At 40.0% G+C, this 19,897-nt stretch overlaps 4 protein-coding genes across 10 annotated transcripts in view; 2 read left to right on the top strand and 2 right to left on the bottom strand.

The window, feature by feature from the left end:
• Nucleotides 1-1,116: 1,116 nt before the first annotated feature.
• Ppt2 (palmitoyl-protein thioesterase 2) lies at nucleotides 1,117-2,626 on the top strand. The gene is made up of 4 exons (XM_076312937.1): nucleotides 1,117-1,469; nucleotides 1,596-1,845; nucleotides 1,921-2,039; nucleotides 2,095-2,626. Exons 1-4 carry the CDS (start codon nucleotides 1,320-1,322, stop codon nucleotides 2,446-2,448), a joined length of 873 nt encoding a protein of 290 aa, XP_076169052.1. The 5' UTR covers nucleotides 1,117-1,319; the 3' UTR covers nucleotides 2,449-2,626.
• On the bottom strand, nucleotides 2,552-4,633 carry LOC143147575 (venom serine carboxypeptidase). Its single transcript, XM_076312933.1, has 2 exons — nucleotides 4,042-4,633; nucleotides 2,552-3,903 (listed from the first exon to the last, which is right to left on the bottom strand). Exons 1-2 carry the CDS (start codon nucleotides 4,333-4,335, stop codon nucleotides 2,785-2,787), a joined length of 1,413 nt encoding a protein of 470 aa, XP_076169048.1. The 5' UTR covers nucleotides 4,336-4,633; the 3' UTR covers nucleotides 2,552-2,784.
• Nucleotides 4,634-4,822: 189 nt separating this feature from the next.
• Nucleotides 4,823-7,438, top strand: LOC143147577 (uncharacterized). 2 transcript variants are annotated; one of them, XM_076312936.1, is made up of 2 exons: nucleotides 4,823-5,801; nucleotides 5,892-7,438. In XM_076312936.1, exons 1-2 carry the CDS (start codon nucleotides 5,166-5,168, stop codon nucleotides 6,108-6,110), a joined length of 855 nt encoding a protein of 284 aa, XP_076169051.1. In that variant the 5' UTR covers nucleotides 4,823-5,165; the 3' UTR covers nucleotides 6,111-7,438. The 2 variants fall into 2 exon arrangements, with proteins under 2 accessions (XP_076169051.1, XP_076169050.1); XM_076312935.1 differs by having other exon boundaries at nucleotides 4,829-7,428.
• The window catches only part of Piezo (piezo type mechanosensitive ion channel component), a 34,213-nt gene continuing 20,868 nt past the window's right edge, over nucleotides 6,553-19,897 (bottom strand). For 3 of the 6 annotated variants that reach the window (XM_076312927.1, XM_076312928.1, XM_076312929.1), the window contains 24 exons: nucleotides 19,679-19,855; nucleotides 19,111-19,618; nucleotides 18,940-19,035; nucleotides 18,417-18,859; nucleotides 17,933-18,338; nucleotides 16,032-16,094; nucleotides 15,490-15,635; nucleotides 14,645-14,821; nucleotides 13,234-13,530; nucleotides 13,082-13,158; nucleotides 12,650-12,727; nucleotides 11,208-11,484; nucleotides 10,964-11,127; nucleotides 10,603-10,749; nucleotides 10,354-10,518; nucleotides 10,134-10,281; nucleotides 9,844-10,058; nucleotides 9,603-9,761; nucleotides 9,412-9,538; nucleotides 8,918-9,324; nucleotides 8,531-8,826; nucleotides 8,202-8,451; nucleotides 7,897-8,124; nucleotides 6,553-7,818 (listed from right to left, as the gene is read on the bottom strand). In XM_076312927.1, the coding sequence (XP_076169042.1) occupies nucleotides 7,692-7,818; nucleotides 7,897-8,124; nucleotides 8,202-8,451; nucleotides 8,531-8,826; nucleotides 8,918-9,324; nucleotides 9,412-9,538; nucleotides 9,603-9,761; nucleotides 9,844-10,058; nucleotides 10,134-10,281; nucleotides 10,354-10,518; nucleotides 10,603-10,749; nucleotides 10,964-11,127; nucleotides 11,208-11,484; nucleotides 12,650-12,727; nucleotides 13,082-13,158; nucleotides 13,234-13,530; nucleotides 14,645-14,821; nucleotides 15,490-15,635; nucleotides 16,032-16,094; nucleotides 17,933-18,338; nucleotides 18,417-18,859; nucleotides 18,940-19,035; nucleotides 19,111-19,618; nucleotides 19,679-19,855 (5,178 nt within the window). In that variant the 3' untranslated portion in view covers nucleotides 6,553-7,691. The remainder of the gene's footprint in view (nucleotides 7,819-7,896; nucleotides 8,125-8,201; nucleotides 8,452-8,530; nucleotides 8,827-8,917; nucleotides 9,325-9,411; nucleotides 9,539-9,602; nucleotides 9,762-9,843; nucleotides 10,059-10,133; nucleotides 10,282-10,353; nucleotides 10,519-10,602; nucleotides 10,750-10,963; nucleotides 11,128-11,207; nucleotides 11,485-12,649; nucleotides 12,728-13,081; nucleotides 13,159-13,233; nucleotides 13,531-14,644; nucleotides 14,822-15,489; nucleotides 15,636-16,031; nucleotides 16,095-17,932; nucleotides 18,339-18,416; nucleotides 18,860-18,939; nucleotides 19,036-19,110; nucleotides 19,619-19,678; nucleotides 19,856-19,897) is intronic. The other 3 variants (XM_076312931.1, XM_076312932.1, XM_076312930.1) reach the window with 3 other exon arrangements.

Raw genomic sequence — 19,897 nt, 5'->3', positions numbered from 1 at the left:
CAGTAATTTCGTTATATCGTATTAAAAAATATTATACGAGCATTGTAATATAATATATAAAAAAAATAAATTATGATTGTAAAGTTTGATATTTTATAATAGTAAAATGATATTACCAAATGTAATAAATATCTTTGTGAAATTTCGAGAACAAGAAACGACTTCTACTTCGTAGCATTCCGTACCTAGGTGTCAACTACTCGGTAACGCGCTCCGTTCACAGTTATCGCATTTTGTCACAAGCGCTCCGTAGCGAAAGGGTTAAAAGTATTGGGTCGTTCGGGAAGACATTTTGTTTTTTGTTTTTTTGATGAAAATGAAACACGATTTCTTTTAGAGTGTACAAACATTTTATTAAATTGTATATTCTCCATTTTGGAAAACGAAATGACTTTCCGGACAACCCAATAGAACCGTGATAGTCGAGAATGACGCTGGTCGAAAACAATGCGCTTGGCATCCAATGTCTGAGCACGAGACGTTAGTTTCGTATGACAACTAGGGGTGATGTCGGAATATGGTGATATATGGTTGGAGCAAGTAAGAGAAATGCCACGTGCCCGGCCACCTTACACGCGGTTCTAGAAGGATTAGAGTCCTACAACAGTCCGCAGCACGTTGTTTCGGAACGCAATTGAATTCCATTGACCCTGGCCTATTGATCAAGGCACGATCGCACCTAGTCATTATCATGATCGCGCCAACGCTATTCGGCCACCTATTCCTTTAATTGCTTTAGCCAACCCTAGCTATTATTTTCTAAGGTACACGGTACCGTACGGTGTAACACTTTAAGATTTCGAGTTTCGAGCGATATTACGCCTTTGTTAAATATAATTCTATCGTGTACGATTTGTTCGATACAAGTATCGTTTTTAAACGAAAATTCGATGATACGCATCGCAGTAAATTCAAGTTTCTTAGGAAGAAAAACGTCGTAGTAAAAATAATAGCTTTTCTAATTACCTACAGAAGGAAACGGACGTTGGTACTCGACGCAATCGCAAATGTAGCGTTCTTGGTACACCCTCGGGAGGAATATTGATCGCTGATAAAAGAAATTTCTTCGTATTCGACGGTGAAAAGTTGTTCTTCGAAGCTTGCCACGGAAGACGCTCGTGTGTCGCACGAACAGATCAATTTTAAAGCTGCTCTCTCAATTAGGAGAAAGTTGGCTACTATGAGCGAAAATTCTTCCCAATCACGAACTACTTCTCTGTTGTGTTAAAACCTCGACTTTTCGATGAGAAAGGGACCTTAGTCGGGTGCGATACGATGTTTTGATGTACAAATGTCATCGTTGATTCTACGAAGTAGCGATGACAATGTTGAACGCTAAAATTCTCAATTTTGTTCTTTTGTTTTTAACTTTATTTAATGCCGCCAAAAGTTATCGTGGTGTGGTTATTATCCATGGTCTACTTACGGGAAGCAAAAGTATGGAACTTATTAGCGAGAGGATACAGGAGGTAAAGTAATTCGTACAAAACAAAAAATGAAGATAACACACCTGCATAAATTTGACGAGTAAACACGATGTAACAATTCAATTTTTATCCTTTCTTCGATATGCATTGTATAAAAATCTTTTTTAGATGCATCCTGGAACAGAGGTTTATAATACTCAAAAATATAAAGGCTGGAGTAGCCTAGAGTCAATGTGGCGACAAGTAGAAGATATAGGCAGGGATGTTATGTCTATAGGTGCTATGTTCCCAGAAGGAATAAATTTAATAGGCTATAGTCAAGGTGGTTTATTAGCTAGAGCTATATTAGAAAGGTTTCCAAATCATAATGTCAAGAACTTCATCTCTTTGAGTTCCCCGCAAGCAGGACAATATGGAAGTACGCGATGCTAGTACTATCTTTAAAAAAAAGACAAAGGAAATTGTTATTTCAAATGTTTATTTTCCTTTGCAGCTCGATTTTTGCATTTATTTTTCCCAAATTTAGTGTGTAGTACTGCTTACGAACTGTTTTACTCAAAAGTTGGGCAACACACCAGTGTTGGAAATTATTGGAACGATCCACATCATCAGGTTGGTACGCTGTTTTAAATTATTTTTTATAAGACTGTACTTCTTTTCCTTTCAGGAATTGTATTATAAGTACAATATGTTTCTTCCACTTATAAACAATGAAAGAAATTTGACGAAAAAAGTAATATTTAAGCAAGGACTTACCAACTTAAAACATATGATACTTATTGGAAGCCCAGAAGATGGTATTATTACTCCGTGGCAAAGTAGTCACTTTGGATATTACGATAGTAACGAAACAGTGATAAATATGTACGATAGGCCTATTTATAATGATGATTTAATTGGGTTGAAGACATTGAACGAAAGTGCTAGACTCACTCTAATTACAGTACCAAATATTCCCCACCACGAGTGGAATGTAAATATATCTTTAGTAGATAACTTTTTACTGCCGTATTTAGATTGATGTAAACTTGACATTGTCGATTATCTAGAATTAATTGCTGCCACATGACATGAAAGAATTTTTTTCAACAACAAAACAAGACAAGATGAAAAATCAAAATAAATACCTCTTTATATAAACTTTATATAAATCATTTGTACAAGACGGCTCGATAATAAAATACTTATATACACTTTTATTGCTAATAAATATTTACTGGTTCCTCTATTACAAAATTACATATCGTATGTTTACATATAAGTTTAGGTTATTAATCTTTAGTTTAAAACTAAATTTCCACATAGCCATAATAGGAAGAGTATCACGATTCTTTTGCAAAGTACTTAATAGAATAGTTTAGAAACTTTTATTGTGAGTAAAACGTGTAATGAGATCGAGAGCCCATAGCGGCTGATCAGAAGGAACCATGTGCCCAGCATTTCTTACCAAAACTTCTGTTAAATTATCAACGGTTTTTGTGTAACCTGCTAGCTCTTTTCCAACCCACCATAATTTTCTCTGAGCTGTTTTATATTTTTCTGCACCCGACCATTTCAAATTGCGTAAATAATTTTCTGTCAGAGGATACGCAACAATAATATCAAGCTGCCCATTGTATATTAGAACTCTGTAATGTTGAGTAAGGTCCGATATGAGAATTGCCAGAGACTGCATAATATCTTCTTGTAAGTGATTTTCTACTATTTTGCTTTCAACTTCAAATGTACAATTGCCAACGTGTATAGCACGCCTTATATCGCCTCTCTGAATCCATTCTGACATATAATCAGAATCATTTGTGTCTTGGGTGTGCAAGTAGTTAAAGTAATAATGAAATCCAGTTAAATTAGTAAATAACGATGGATTACTCGTCAAATCGCCATCCAAAAGCATATCAAACAATTCGAAAGCTTCCTTATATTTTTTTTGTTGAATTAAACTTCGACCCTTGTCTTCGTACTTATGAAACACATCTTTTCCATTTGAATCGATTAATCCCAATTGATACAAATAATCTCCGTACAACAACTGATTCTCTGGATCGGTTAACCCATTTCCAATTGCTAAACCCTTCAAATTTATTTTTGTTTTTGCCTTCATATTAAAATCTTTGATTGCATGAGATACAGCAGGTACATATTTCCCAGCATACGATTCACCAGTAACATAAAAGTCATTATACTGCAGTTCTGGGAATAACTTAAAAAATTGCACCAACATAGTATGAATATCCCTACCAATGTCTGTTTCATTAGTGGCATATCCTTCTTCACTATCTGTGAAGCTATATCCGGTACCAACAGGATTATCGATATACAATAAATTATGAGACTGATTCCAAGAATATTTACGCATTTGAAGAGTCTTGTTCGCAGTTACTATAAATGGACCATTCTCCATAAATAAACCAAACATAGAGGTAGCTCCGGGACCACCTTGTAACCATAGTACTACAGGTGCAGTTTTAGGGTTGCTCTATTTAAAATAAAGTTTTATTTACTATCGAATACTTTTTAAATACAACTATATAAAATCTAACGATTGAAGTCATAAACAACAAAAGATCAAAGAGATTTTTATATAAAAGTATGAACAAAATATTTAATTACTTACCACAGCTGGAAAAAACCAAAAAAATATGTTAGAGTTGTATTTTTTATTGATAGTAAAGTAACCGGCATAACTGCTGACATCGCCCATTTCTTTAGACTGTACAAGAGCTTTGTTACGAGCTTCATCTATTTTATTGCTTTCGATTAGCGGCGTCAAGAAGAGAGGTTTTCCAACATCTTCATTATCAAGAAGTGGATAAGTTTTCAGTTTAGGATAAACGTTTGAAAATCCTGCCGCATCTTTGATCGTGAATAAAATGAGAAAAGAAGTCTGTAGAAGCACAATTTTCTTCATCGTGTTTTACGTAATTAATTACGACTGGTCGTAACAATATGTTTTGATAACTATCACAAAATTGCGATTAATCGTGCTTAATCATGACCTGGTTATCATGATCTATTAGATATTAGAATTTGATATCAATGCATCAATGCCACTAATACAATGGTTACCATAGTTGGATGAAATATTTATTAAGAAAACTATTTGCCAACTAATAACAAGAGCTTGCATTTAAGTCAAGAATTAAATGTCAGAAAAAAGCTTGAACGTTCAATTTTAATAAGATTACCGATTTAGTTTAACCTGAAACAGGGGGATACAAAATAATGGTCAGAGGGCGCAAGTAGCTACACAAAAAATTGTAGAAATTAGTATTAACTTTACCAATAGTATTTCCGCAGATGGCGCTGAGAACTAGCAGTGAAATTCATTGTATGAATTCATATCAACTGACTGTACTAACAAACGTTAATTTGAATGGCATATATTTAAATTCATGGCTTGTATTTTAACCAAAGGTTAACGATGGACTGTTACTATTCTTAACTCGTTAAATACAGAATGTCATAGACAACTGTATTGTAGAAAATATATTTTTACATTTCTTCAGATTGAATTGTGGAAACAATTGAAATTATATAAAGTTTTAAAGTAATCTTATTTGTTGAGCATTGTGATTAAAAAGTTTGAACAAAAGAACTGTGACATGCATTGTGTATTGTTCAAACAATTAATTTTTATATAAGAAGTTCCTAAACGAATTATATTTCTATAAACACACAAAAGTGTGTTCTACTTGTTGTTGAAATAGAGTAATACAGAATTTATTAAAAGGAAACAAAATGGGTGATGACTCTTTCTTGGAAGACTTGGAGTTAGTACCTACAGATGTCAAAAATGTTAGTCCTTACGCAATGGATCGACATGTGACATCAAGATCTGCTACATCCACTCCGCTACAACATTTGCTACCACATAAAGGAGAGAATTTCCATCATAAAACTGAACAAAGTGCATTGACTGAAAAGCAATCAGGTACTAAGGAATTAAATGTAGGTGATCTAAAAAAATTATCGGAACAAGATGCAAAGAAGCAACATATAAGAATAAAGGTGTCCGAAAGAAGGGAGATGCGAAGTGAAAACAAATTAAAACCAATTGAGAATAAAGTGAAAACAGATGATAAGGAGCTTGCAGTGTCAGATAATATTAAAGCAAAGATTCGAGAGACAAGAGTAAAAATTTCTGAAAGTAAAATTGTAGCAAAAGATCGAACTAATCGTTCTGGAAGTTGTAAAGAAAACAATCAGTCCTCGAATGTGTCTGTGAAAGAAAATAATAGACCACCTAACTGTTCAAAAGAAAGTGCTTCTCAAGTGGAGATTTGTAAAGATAAAGGAAAAAGTAACAGTTGTGCTAAGAAGTTGGACTCGAAAGAAACTGATGCTGTTGCTTTGCTTAATGCTATTAAAGACATTGTAAGTTTGTATACAAAACAGGAAAGTTCAAATATTTTGAGAGTAATGCAAGAATTACACTTTAATTCTCAAGCAAATTTCATTAAGCAGATATTAGACCAAACGGATGAATTAGTTAATGAAATGCATCCTAGTAAAGATTCGAATAGAGTAAGATGTTTGGTGGAACAGAACGAGAGATTAAAAGAAGAAAATATTATTTTACAAAAACGAAACGAAGATTTGCACAAAAGGTTAGAAGAGTTTGAATTTTTGAAGCAAGAAAATGTATCGTTAAAGTTGAAGTGCAAGGAGTTGTCGAAACAATAGTAATAAATCTAATGTAAGATCTGCCTTAAAAGTTTAGAAGTTGTTAACGACGGAGCGTCCATTCTTCCATTCCGTTCTTCTGTTTACATGTTTTAACTATAGTATAATTTTTAAATTGTTATGTATTAAGTAGTAACGAATCCACTGAAATTAATAGAAGACTATATTTTTTTACTAATATTTTTAGGTGCGAAAGAATTTGAAAAAACTATAGTATATTGTGATTCTTAAAAGGTATTACATTTCATTAATTTATGCACGTAATTATATTTAATTTAACGTCGGTGCAAGGTTGATAGATATATTGAATTCAATTTAAAAAGTTTAAAAATCACCTTCTGTAAGGAAATGTTTAATAAAACACTTTATATGTGTATTGCTGTCTTATATATTTCCTGAAAAGAAAACAAGAAAGCAAGAAAACAAAGAAAATTAGTCGGTATCCATTTAGAACAATTTATATTCGTAGGTATTCTTAAAAGATGTATCAAGGCAACGTGATACAATTTTTTGACATCGTAAAATGTATATTTACAAACAATTACTTTTTTATGATATTTAATCTTTGTTAAATACGATTGACATATAAAATACGCGCAAGGCTTGGCAAAATGGCCAGATTACACATGAATCGACGATTAGAAAACGTATAAAAGAGAACAAAAGATCGTGCTGACGGCAGTTTTGGAGATTTACCGTTAATCCAGTGGAAGTTATCATTTAAGTTCTTATCTATATAGATGCAATCTTAAATGCGCCACGCTAGAAATGCACACATACTTCGGTTTAAGCGTGAATTCTGATAAATTATAAATAAAATCAAAGCTCTATCGCCAGTATGGTACGATAACATATTTATAGCCGCTTAAATGTATAAAGCACTTATTTCAAAATTATTTAGTTATGTCACTGGCGTGTTATGATCACAATATTTCTCGTGTATTAATAAATACTATATAAGCAAGTTCCTTACCAATAAATATTAAAATAAAAATCATGAAAACTTTACAGCACAATTGTGAAAGAAATCTGCTAGAACATATTCCTGTATTTGTTTAACATTCTTTGTATTATTTTATTGTTAAATTATTATCGTGTCAATTTCTTCCTTGTTGTTCCATACTTTAGCCCAGAGTCTTTCTTTATTTTTCTTAATTTTCCACTTACCACGTTACTTGCCCACTTACCAATCATTTATGTACAACTCATTTTTATAGTATACATACATCTTCGAAGATAGGAACAATCTCTCTAATCATTTTTCTAGCGAAAAACACGGTGATAATAAATTCCTGAGTTTCTAAAAGTTTCCAAGCCATACTTTGCGTCACTACTGGCGAGTGCGCAAACTATTGTCATAAAATTTTCTCCCTTTACATAACAGATTAATTCTATAATTTCCACAACGATTTTTCATAAAGTCTTTCACTCAAAATAATTTGGCCGTCGAAAAAAACAGCACATTTAAACGCGAGACACCGCAAAATAAAGTTTTCCCGCCATTTCTGCCATCTTAAAAAGTGCACAATATGGCTATTAGTATTGTTCATTTGTAGCGCTTAATCTGCGATGTTTGATCATTCATTCACGGCGAGAAACTTCTCGAGACTCTCTCCTTTCTGCCTCGGCATCGTTTTCTCCTTCGTCTTCCGCGTCATCTTGGTCTTCGTTATCGGTTCGCTCGCCTTCTTCGGGTGGTCTCGTCCATCTAAGTACGATGATTTAAAACGTTAATAGTTTCCTGAAACTTCGAGAAAAGTACTGTATCGATAGTTTGCTACAAGACCTGATCAATGTCTCTGGCGATCTATAGAGGAATATTAATTTAGCGAACAAGTCTTCTTCGAGGCACAAATCTCCGCTTTCGCGAACCAAATATATGTCCAAACATAGTCGAAGGATTCTGTCCACGAAGGGCAGATCGTCGAACATAATCTTTGGCGCCATATCACTGACTATTTTCCTCATCATTTGACTTATAACTATCACCGCGGTAGTATACAGACCCAAAATTCTGTTAAAATATCAACGAATTAGTAAACGTTGCTCTACCCAAAGTTTCACAAAGTTCGGTAATTTCGTCTGACGTACCCAAAGCCACTGATAAAGCTCAATCCTTCGGGGAACGTTTTATCATTGAACAAGAACATCATGATGTACGTGCAACTATTCAAGGGCACGTTTCTCAAGCGCTGATTGTACAGGTCGTCGTTGCAAACTTCCTTGACGACCCACCATTTCTGGCGGGCGCAACAGGCAGCGTCTGTGGACAGGTGAAGGCTGATACTCCTGTAAAGATAAGAGTCGTCCTCTTCCGTCTCCACCTCTTCGGTTCTCGTTCCTGAAATTGACTCGCATGAAGAAAATCTATTTAACATCTCGCCTCTTGTGGTTTGTCACCGTTCACAAATCAATCTTACGCAGTCGCATCAATTGGGGAACGACGTCGGTGGTACGACCGGTCACTTTCAAAAACTTCGGAAAAGCGTTTAACAGAACGATGGTGCCGTTATGAGGTGTCGATGCGTTGGTCGACAACATTTCGGCCAATGTCTGTCTCACGGGATTTAACACTCCGTTCACGTATGGCAGCAATTGTATGTCCCGCATTTTCGTCGTTATTCCACTGGCGTCTTTCGCGTCTGTCTTCCGAGATACCGTCCATTCCACGTGGACGGTTACAGTGGTGCTGTTATCCTCTAATTCTGTTTTCAGTCTGCGTCACAGTTCAGAGAATTATCGCGTTAAAATTATATTAAAGAAAAATATACACTTTTATCACCGCTAAAGATTCCTTCGAACTGTACCTTTCCAAATCCGGCGGAGATATACTCCACAACTTTCTGGAGAATCCGCTCAACCTTACCGCAGCGACGTCAGAATGTATATAATTTTCGAGGAACGTGACTGCCGGTCGGTCTTTCGCGTACAGAGTCGTGAGACGGTTGTATTCGACGTTGTTGTACTCGATAATGGAGCTACTTTGCGCAGACATCGAGTAGATCGGCTCGTACGGACCGATTCGTATCTTCATCGATACGTCGTAGGGTAAATTCGAGACACCAACCGTGCTGCCCAGTGCAAACAAGAGCAACGGGAACCATATCAGTCCGATCATCAGGAAGAGAGCACCACCACCGACCAAGTACTTGCTCATTTGTTGTTTCTTCACGCCCCTCGGTTGAGGGAAATCTGCTTCCACTCCTCGCATGCACTGCAAGTTTCTTTCGTTAGTATATTCTATCGACGAGTATTCTAATCTATCGGGTATTCTTCGAGCGAACGAAATCGTACGACGTACCTTTATTTGATAGATACTGGCGAAAATGTCTTCCATTTTGAACCAATCCATTATCGTCATGGAAGTATCGGTCCAGATCCAGTCCATTACGGCTCTTAGCTCGAAAAGGAACGGGACCAACATGAATCTGTCGAGAAGACGAACGTTTGGTTGACGTTCGATCGAAAATTTAAAGAAAGAAATATTCTCACCCTTTGAACAAAACGTAGTTGATGATGCTGTAATTCTTGCACAGGAAGTTACCGAGTATACGTGTCGGGTAGCCCTGTCGTAGTTGATAGGCTGCCAACAAGAGGTAGAAACACTTCATCATGTACCAAATTTGCGGTGGTAGCTTCTCGTTGAATTGTCTACGATTATCAACAGCCTCGAGTTACTTTATTGCTGAAATTTTAATCCCGTAAATGTACGCGATGCAAGCGCAACAACTACCTCTCGGTTACGCTTGGCAAAATGAAAAACATCCAGACGTGAACACCGAATATCAGACAATATTGAAATATTAATTTGCCCAGGATCGATTTTCTCAGGAACAAGGCTCTGTCGATGACTATCAACGCGAATTGCAGTAACAGCATCAACAGGAATGGCATTGGGACTCGATTTTCCTGCAAATAGGCCGTGACCCCGCCATCGCCTTGCTGCGTCTAAACAAATCGTAGAAAATTTAGTATTGCTTGGAAACGTGGAGATCGTTCGCGAACAGTCGGCAAGAAGCTTACGCCGAATGCGGAGAATCCGAAAATGAGTAGCAGGAAGTTGAAGAAATCGCAGAGAAACATGTACGCGTAAACGTTGGTCTTCTCTTTGCCGGTGGGGCTCAGAATTTGAACGAAGAAATGTTTCATCGGTTGCACGTACTTGTTGACGCTGAAAATTGAAACACGATCATCGAAGGGATTCGAGACAGGGAACAAAGTAAACGCGTGAACGTTTACTTACGTCATGTCCATAGCTTTGTGGAACTTCTCGGTGTGGGGACTCAACTCTTCGCCCTGAACCGCGACGAGCTTCTCGTGTTCATCGGTCGTTTGCGCGTTCTCGTGGTCACCGCTCACGTGAATGCTCAGGGATCGTCCTCTGGGCGTTATCACTTGAGCGCCGTCTCTGAAAACGATGATAATTTCTCAATAGTTTTCAAATACACGTGGAAGCGAAAATAATTTCTCTTTCGACGACAAACGAACGCACTCTGACTCGTGTTGTCTAGAAACAGACTCTCCTTGACCTTTATCCGGTGGCGGGGGCCTGGATTGGACAATGGTTAAATTCGATGGGATAATTTTTCTCGGTTTGAGGGTCGGCGAGGTCCATTGTCCTAAAGACTTGAGCATAAATCTGGAAATACAACTTTCGTTACGTTTCTATTCCGTGTAAGTGATATATTGGGTCGTTGAAGTCATTTCGTTTTTTTTTTTTTGGTGAAAATGAAACACGATTAACACGATTTTTTCAGAGCGTATAAACATTTTATTAAATTCTATATTCTCCATTTTGGAAAACGAAGCGACTTCTTCTCGAACAACCCAATAATATCTGTATTAAAGTTTACCTGTGGAAGAACACCATAAGAAGCAGCAACAGGTCCCACAGAGCGTAGTTGGGTTTGCGTTCGACCCCCATTATTCTTGGTGTGAAGAGAGGATTATTCGGTGCAGCGTCCCGGTTCCACGGCAACAGTTCCAATTGGAAAATGCATTTCACTATGACAATTGCCTGAAGAAGTTCGAAAATTTGCTTGAACAAGCGTCGTTTCGTGGAACAATCGTTTCGATCGACAAATAATCGCGTCTCACCTCGGTGTAAGCGATCATGGTCACCCAAAACGTCTTCGAGGGTCGGGGTATGGTCAACGAACCCCAACAGAACACCATTAGTGGCAAAGGCGTGGACAGAACGGACGCGTTTTTAATTTGATGCAGGAACACTATGAAGTAACAGAGGAGATTCGAGTGCGCCAAGATACCGAACCAAATCGATGCCAGTAATTGTATTATCGGTGGTTGATCGACCTCGGACAATTCTGCGCCTTCGTCGTCGTGTTGGACAGGCGAGAGCTCGGAGAACATCGTGCTGCGTGCGTAAACAATTTATATCGATCAAAACGATTCGTGGGACAGGTTTCGGTACGACGTCGCAGAAGAAAGTGTGTAAAATTTTCTTTCTTGTGCGAGGTATTCATACGGAAAGCACACCGAAAGCTCAGCCGAGGACCGTGAAGTCGTATCTGCGAATGGAACTAAAAATGTAAAGTTTCATTGCAAGTGAACGAAAATATGAAAATATTCGAATAATCGCGACAACGGAACGTATTCGTCGCGTTTATGTATTTCGACGTAAAAAGAAAAAAAGAAGAAAAAAAAAAAATTGGAAGCTCCGTTGAACTTCGAACGACAATTTTCAAAACAGTTCGTAGAATTTCAATGTAAAAGAAACGAACGAAGGAACCGTTTGCGATCCGCATGCTGCGTGCGAGAGCTGGGGTGCAAGGTGTGCGTTTGTAACGCCGCGTGAAACTTTACGAAACATTCTCGATACCTGGAGGAGGACATGTCCAATCCTCGCTCCAAACTCGGCGCCAGAATTCGGATATGTGGAACCGTCAGCGAGCTCCCTTTCCTAGCAGAAACAACACCCCTCTCTTTCTACGTTTATCTCAAATTACAATTCTAAGCTGTGACGTAAACGTGGAGGGGACTCGGGGTTAGCGGTCGGTACAGGAAGGGATGGAAACTTACGGGGTATCGTCGGTTACGAAGAATCATTCAACGTTTTTTCCCGAGCCGAGTCATCGGTTGGTCTCTGCGCGTTAAAAGACGCATCGTGGATTTCTACGAACCCAAGATTCGTAGTTCAACGATGCAGAGCAATGGTTCAAGTTTTCTTCCACCGATTGATAAGCAGTTACGGTCGGCTCGAAAAATCGTCTTCGTCCTTTACACGGACGAAGGAACAATGAAAAAACAACAGTCGCGTTCGATGAAATTTCCAAGTTTGGAAATCACTCGAGTTGTCTCTTACTTAGGAAATTAGCGAAGTTTAGAAGTTACTGATAATAATGATAGTAGCTGGTAACAACTGTAGCAAAATTTGAACAGTGTGTACCTTACCGTAAGTTTACCGGTCGACAGGAAAAAAATTGGCGAAGGAATTTCGTGGGGAGTTGGTCTGGCGAGCAGGATGTGTAGCCAGATTGAAACCTACCGAAAAAGATAAAGCATTTTCTACCAAATCTTACCTTTGCCCCTGCGGTAACGATTGGCTAGGACCCTGGCCAGTATCGTAGGATTCCTCGGCGTTTCCGTTCGTTTCCGATCTGTCGGAGCGAGCACATTTACTACTCTAGCTTCTACTGTACGATCTCTGGCCTAAATGACAGGGGCGAGTACAAACTACTTCTTCTCGCAAGGGCCACGCAAGTTTCTATCCGATAATGTGACTATTCGGGGCAAGCGTACCACTACTAAAGCTACGTGTCGAGACGTGGAGTACGATTAAAGGGATTTACAAACTACGGCTACAATGTTTGAGTTGTCTGGGGACTCGATCGTATTTCCTCCGTGGGAAAGGATAACTCTGATACTCTCTATACAGCTAAGCATCTACGTACAGATATTCGAGGAAGCTAAATCGAGGCACCGATATTTCTCAATCTTGTTCAAAGTCTCACCCCTTTTTCAACAGCGGTATCGGCTGCCACATCTGATTGATGCCCAATCGTCTCCCCATACGGAAGTCCGGTTTCGCCTGAAAGTGAAACGATCAATTTGCATTTACAGAATTTACAGTTGACGCAATTTTGACTCGTTGGTTGATCCGTACCTTCAACAATTTCTTCTCTTTCGCCAAAACCTTGCGAATGTATCTGTAATCTCGCGAGAATCGGTTCAGATACTTCGTCATCGACGTCAGGGTACTGTTGATCATCACCAATAGGAATTTGAAATACGTGGTGACCGACACGTTTTGGTCCTCGTCCTCCTTGGCTTCCTTCTCGTCGACTTTGTCCTCTCCTGGCTCGTCGTCGGACGCTTCCGGTGTTTTGGCTTGGCCCGCGACAGACTCTTCTTTCTCTTCCGTTTCGATGTCTGCCGATGTGAGACTAGTCTTATCGCCGCCCTGATGCAAAGGACAGGCAATCGTTTCAACTGTTCCAATTCTCGCTTGGCAATATCTGTTACGTGGAACTTGAAGACAATCACGCCATCAATCGTGTAACAACTATAATTGTTATTCATGTCAGACAATTAATTGATGGCGGCTTCAAATTCTGCGTACGGTGTCGATAGCTGCTCGACATCGAAGATTACTGTTATAAAATAAGCGAGTGAGATTACGGTGCTAAAATTGCTGTAAACGTAATGAAAAACAAATTAAGCCAAATATCGAGCGGATTATATACACCAACGACGAGGAGCTTCGCTGTCAACTGCGACTACAACATTGAGGAGAAACAACATATACGTATATAATTTACTTATATATATATAAAGAAAATGGCGCGAGAATATCGCCACCGCTTCCATTTTTACAAAGCTGAAAGATGCAAAAAGAAAAGAATAGTCACTGTCGTATGTAAGCGCTGTAATAACTAGCGGTTTATTTTGTACAAAAATTCATTAGAATCGTTGTTACTCGATCGCTGTGTTTGCTGTTTCGTGTAATCATTATTGCGTTAAACGTATTAGACGACTTGTGTGAGTCTCGTGTAGCCCGCGATTAAAACTATTTTAGACACATCGTGTGTATGGTGTGATATGTACGATGATTCGTGTGTATTCGAACCAACGAAAGAGTAGAAAAAAAAAAAAGAACGAAAAAAAGACAAAATAAAAGACATCGCCTTGATGAAACAAAATGATCAACCAACGATACACGTACGTAAAATGAAATTAAAAAAAGAAAAAGAAAAAAACGACGCAAAGAGGAGAATACAACGAAAGCTAAACTAAAATTATGCTAAGAGATTGAAAACGAACTACGACTGGAGATGAGACATCGATACGATTAACGGAATATTAGAAACAATGATACGATACACAAAATAACAGAAACAGGAATGAATTGTATATATGTATATATATATAAAAAAAAAAATGAAGAATTAAAAGAGAAAACGACGTTGAAATGGAGGGCGAGAGCGTATAAAAGTGAATGACAAAGGAGAAAAATGGTGGACAGGTAAGATAGAGAGCCTGTAGCAGTGACATGCAGCCTTTTAAGGGGGTCTCACATCGGTGGCCATCGCGGTGTCGGTCTCGGAACGTGCACTGAGATAGGACATAGACGATTTCTTCCGCGTCAACGGCACGCTCCGACGTCGAAGTCTCAGCGCGTCCTTTTCCGTCCCTCCGTACATGGCGACGTGCGTCGCGATCTCAATGTCTGTCTTAATCAGCGTGTTCATCAACTGTAAGGACCAGACTTTTAAAGTCACTTTCTATCCGGACGAAAAGATGTTGCCTTCTCGTATACGTTGTCTACCTGACGAACTCCTCGTTTGGCCAAGGGTTGAAAAATAGAGAAAATATGGGACAGTGGCAAGTGGGGGGGGTAGGATCGGTGGTAGGTGTAGATTGTAGATCGATGCAAGAGAATGGCAAAACTTATGCGCACACGGGGATAAAAAATATTGTCGATCATCGTCGTACGGTGCGAGAAATCAATCTTTGGCCATGATCTTGGCTGATGATCCATCTGATGCGTGAATCAAATTTTAACCGCGTTTCGGTTCAAGTTGACCGTGTTAACCGAGTACGACGAACCAACCCCGAGTCCCCTACCATGTCAACAGGGTCAATCGTATACGAAACGGGTTAAAATTTTAATGCAAACTAAAAAAAAAAAAAGACTGACTGATTTGGAATCGAATGTGGGCGTAATAACTTGTACTCTCGGGATCTTTTGCAATCGCACAGTGGATCAAGCGCTCCGATTTGAGATTAGTCATTGTATACTTCGAATCGAAATTTCGTAGCAGACAAACCATATGTAATCGTACAGTAACACATTTCGGAAAATACGATTCACATTTCTATGTTTCTTAATAACGATTTAACCGTACGAGAAACAACGTACCTCGGAGATGGTCATTCTTCTGTCCAGTCTTTCTTGCTCACGGTGACGTTGTTGATCCTCTTTCTCGGACTCGGTGTCGGGTATCAAATCGGTGACGTCGTCGTCGTCCAGATCGTCGAACATGTAATAATCGCCCGATCTGATGGCTGATCAAAAGAAACGGGTATTTCTCAGCACATGGAAAAACATCGCATCTCCACTTACGCTATTGTGCCAAAGCCATGCACGACAATTCGTTAAACAGATTAACGACGTTCGTAGTAAAAACATTATTCCAAAAGTTTCGCGCTAAATATAAGAAAACGTAGAGATCCATTAATTTAATAGTAATCGTTAGTATAATTCCACAAAACGAATACACATATACCTAGCACCCACACCTTGAAATATCATCGATTAGCTTATGTTGTTAGTGGTGTATAGAAAATTATATACAGTGTGTAGTTCTGTAAAAGCACAAGGATGGTTAGTCAGGATGTGGACTTCAATTAATGGGATAAAGCCCGGACAAGCTGTGAAAAAAGAAAAAAATATTCATTTACCCTCTCTGTTGGTCTTTGGCGCGCGAACTCTGTACAACGGCCGTGCCCCTGGATAGAGAGTATCTAACAGAAAGAAAAACACAAAAGTAGAGATAGAAAACTGAAAATTATGAAGAAAATCGTCGGCGCGCACGGACAAGTATATGTTACAACAATATACATCTATATTACATTTAAAGTAATCACGGTGGAATCCCCAAGTCCGTGGTCAGCAGGTTCAACGGGACGGGACGATCTGTCGAAAAGAGAATACGGAGTTTTGGATATCTGGCCGATTGTTTCTCCCTACGAAGACAGGCGACACCGTTAACGGGAGATTTGACGAGGAAGGATGTGACGCTCGACGCGAAAGCAGAACTCTAATCAAATATACATATACAAAACGGATACATAGGCATCTCTAACGATGCGTTATGGTATGTACATCTAGTTTCCAAGTAGGGTACGACATCGAACAGAGATCGATAGAAACTGGGCAAAGCGTACAACAGAAAGATACTCTTTAAAGAAAGAAAAAACTGTAATTGATTACTGGTCCTGGAGAGATCGTTCAAATACTTTCATGTATATATATGTATATATATATAGAAATAAAAATTGTTGAGATCGAAGGACTCCTAATCGCTAGAACTTGCCAAAGAAACACAAGAAGATAGATATACGGGGTGCGTCACAGATGATCTAGAGGTGCAGACGCGGAAGCGTATATACAGGACATCGTAGCAGATCGACGACGACGGCGATCTTGTTGATCCCGGGTGTGTCGTTACATGTATGATGAGACAGCGGGGAACGAGAGGTGGTCGAGATGATCGACTGCCGTGGTGTCTGGAGCCCGGTGATCCATTGCGGACCGATGTAACTTGACTGACGTCGGTGTTTCATCGAGGAGTTCAACGATCGATCGGGAGGCGGTCGCTCGTACGGCGGAGGTGAGAAGACTGGAAAGGTCTCGTCCGGTGATGGTCCACGTGGATTCAGCTCGCTACTCGGCGGAGAACCGAAAGAAATACGAGTCGGCTCGAGGTAGCCCTCGAGGCTCACTGTCATGATCGCGGAGTTCGGGGTGGGCGCCTGCAATAGGGACGCAGCTCGTGGCGTCAACGGTGGTGGCTCGTCCTCGTCCTCGTCGATCGGCGTCTGATAACCCTGGGGAGGCGTGTGATTCGAGGACACGCACGAGCTTACGCTGGAGGACCTCGCCAGAGGCGCATCTCCTTCTTTATCGGGTGCATTAAATATAGAGATTCGACGTTAGGGTGTGAGAGGTCTGCCGGGTGTACCTACGTCTGGAGTTGGGCTACATCGTGTTGCTAATTACTGGAGAACGTGTGGAGACAAAGATTAAACGGTGTCTTGGAAGTTACTCTATAGGTCGGATCGGTTGGATTCTTGTCCCTTACCGAAGAATGTATAGAGTTGCGGACGCTAAATTTTATATTAGGCGCATGGAGGATGCAACAGCCTCGGGGATTACGTTACTTTAGATCAGTCAGCCGGTGTACCTACATCAGGGATTTACCTACTTCTAGCTGGCGATTGCTCGAGGATACGTGAACTTAGAGATTGACAAGTAAATTGAACATTGAAAATTATTTCAATCGGAATTGGTGAAAATTGCTGGTGTACCTAGAGGCGTTGGACGGAGAACTCTAACTAAATTGGGTATAGAGGTACAGAGGATCGAAGGAAATCTTGGAAATTATATCGTTTCGTATCGGTCGGTTGGATAGTTGTTGAACTACTTCCTGCTGTTGATTACTCGGGGACACGTGGACTTGGAGATCGGTTAAGTTGGAAATCAAGGTAAAGAGGATTTGGTAGACTTTCGGAAATTAATTCGACGATTTTCCCACAGCCTAGATACAGATTGAGGACCGAACCATCGAAACGAATCTTACCAACTTTGTGCGTCTGCGGTTCTCGGTAACTAGGGCCTTGTATCTTTCTCTGACTGGCCTTGATCTTGTCCATCTTGAATTTCAATTTTTGCAGCACGTTCTTCTCGACGTTCTCCTGAATCTGAATGCGTTTCTGGTGTATGTCCTCTAGCAGTTCGGCACCGCGAGATGCCAAGATACTCATGGCTTTCGTTTCGTCCACAATGTGGAAGAAATAGTAACTCTTAAAAAGTCGTTTCTGTAGCAACAAGAAGCAAAAGCACAGACCGTCCCAGACCATGCCTATGTCCTCTCGAGGTACCTCGCAATCGACCTTGCCGGACACGATGTCGCTCGCCGAACTTTGGAATTTCCTTAAGCAGGTTATACCGAACAGTTGGATCACTGGACAAGCCGCAGCCTCTAGCTAAAATCCCAAATTTCAACCTTCGTTACCGTATTCAACCTTGGCGTATAACGCGAAACCGAACGAACAGTGATTTACCTGTTTGATCAGAACGCAACCGACCCCCTGCATCAAAGCTTTCAAGAAAATTACGATCAGGTTGTAGCCAATCAACAGGTTCCACCATTGTAAGATCGTTTTAACCGGTCTCAAGTAGAAGTCACTGCCCTGCCAGAGGAACACGAAGGCACCGATTAAATAACCCAACGAGAACAGATTGGTCCTTTTTGTTCCAGCCAGGAACATGATCGATAATGTGATCCACATGAGACTCATCATCACCCCGCGTTTTATAATATCCAACCAAGAGTGAATGTGCGATACATAATCCTTCACTGGATTTACGAAATTCGGTTTCTCCATGTTTTGGTACACGGAGTAATTGTGACCAGCCGGGAATTCATCGCCGGTAACGGCGCTTCGTTCCTCGATCCGGAAGAACAGACTTTGCCTCACGATCATCATCAGCAGTATAAAGTCACCTGGAAATAGTTCAAAGACAAAAACCGTTGTACCGCGAAACCGCTTCAAACGACACTGAACGCGTCGTTGTTGATCTTACACATCAATTTCCTAGGATTGGGTGGAAAATCAGGATCGGGGAAGTACATCCATTCTTGCAATCTCCTCAGTATCTCGGAATTGCTCCAAGGATAGTCTGAAAATTGACAACGATCTTATACTTATTTCGTTCAACGGTTTTCGGTTTCGTTATTGGCAAACGTTTGGTAACCTATGCAAAGCCAAGAGGGCAACGCCACCACCAGAGAATATTGTATGGGCAATAGAGCGATAGCGAAGATTTTGAAGAATGGCCAAATTTTGATGATCGTTCTCCTCTTGAGCGAAAACAAGAGTAAAAGCCAGATACTGTAGAGGACCGAGTAAAAATCGAGTCTGGTGCCAATGAGCGCCACGATCCCGATCAGGCACAGTTCAACGCCAAACTTGTAAAATCCATAATTGAAAAGGAACTTCAGGCACTCTGGTATGCCTTTGTCAGCGTCCGCTCTGGTGATCGATGGGAACATAACTTGCGGAGTGTCCAAAGGTTCGCCGATTTCTTGTCGATGGAAACATTGTCGTATTCTGATAATTTTTCTCAACGTGGTCACTATTATGATCCCTATGTAACCTTTCAGCAGCAGCGCTAGCTGTCCCGGTTCTGCTTTTCTCATACCGAACCACTCGGCTATGTTGTGCACCGTATTGTTGCTAGCAAACGGACGGCCCGCTTCTTTCTGCAAATCGAGACGAGTTCTTTAAACGGTTACTGATCGATCGGGTAGACGAAGACTCACCGTGCAATTAACGTTCCAATTATTGTGATCGATGTATTGGATCTGATACAACATCTTCGCGACCATCAGAATAGCGATTATCGCGGCGATCACGTTTGCGGTGCACACTTGAATGTTTCGCTTGGCGTTGATCATTATTACGACTATCGCGACGAACACGAAGTTAATGGCGCAGACCTGAAAAGCGTCGTTCGAACAGAAAATATAAAAAATCGAGAT

The sequence above is a fragment of the Ptiloglossa arizonensis genome, chromosome 5 (assembly GCF_051014685.1).
Source record: "Ptiloglossa arizonensis isolate GNS036 chromosome 5, iyPtiAriz1_principal, whole genome shotgun sequence".
NCBI lineage: Eukaryota > Metazoa > Arthropoda > Insecta > Hymenoptera > Colletidae > Ptiloglossa > Ptiloglossa arizonensis.
The sequence above is the reverse complement of the archived record's forward strand: the minus strand, read 5'-3'. Positions and strand labels throughout refer to the sequence as shown.

Bases quoted from the DNA above. Each gene is read 5' to 3' on its own strand.
- Ppt2 (XM_076312937.1), top strand. From the start codon at position 1,320: ATGACAATGTTGAACGCTAAAATTCTCAATTTTGTTCTTTTGTTTTTA. The intron at 1,470-1,595 runs GTAAAGTAATTC...AATCTTTTTTAG, and splicing joins TTAGCGAGAGGATACAGGAG to ATGCATCCTGGAACAGAGGT. The intron at 1,846-1,920 runs GTACGCGATGCT...TTTCCTTTGCAG, and splicing joins GCAAGCAGGACAATATGGAA to CTCGATTTTTGCATTTATTT.
- LOC143147577 (XM_076312935.1), top strand. From the start codon at position 5,166: ATGGGTGATGACTCTTTCTTGGAAGACTTGGAGTTAGTACCTACAGAT.
- LOC143147575 (XM_076312933.1), bottom strand. From the start codon at position 4,335: ATGAAGAAAATTGTGCTTCTACAGACTTCTTTTCTCATTTTATTCACG. The intron at 3,904-4,041 runs GTAAGTAATTAA...TATTTTAAATAG, and splicing joins TTTGGTTTTTTCCAGCTGTG to AGCAACCCTAAAACTGCACC.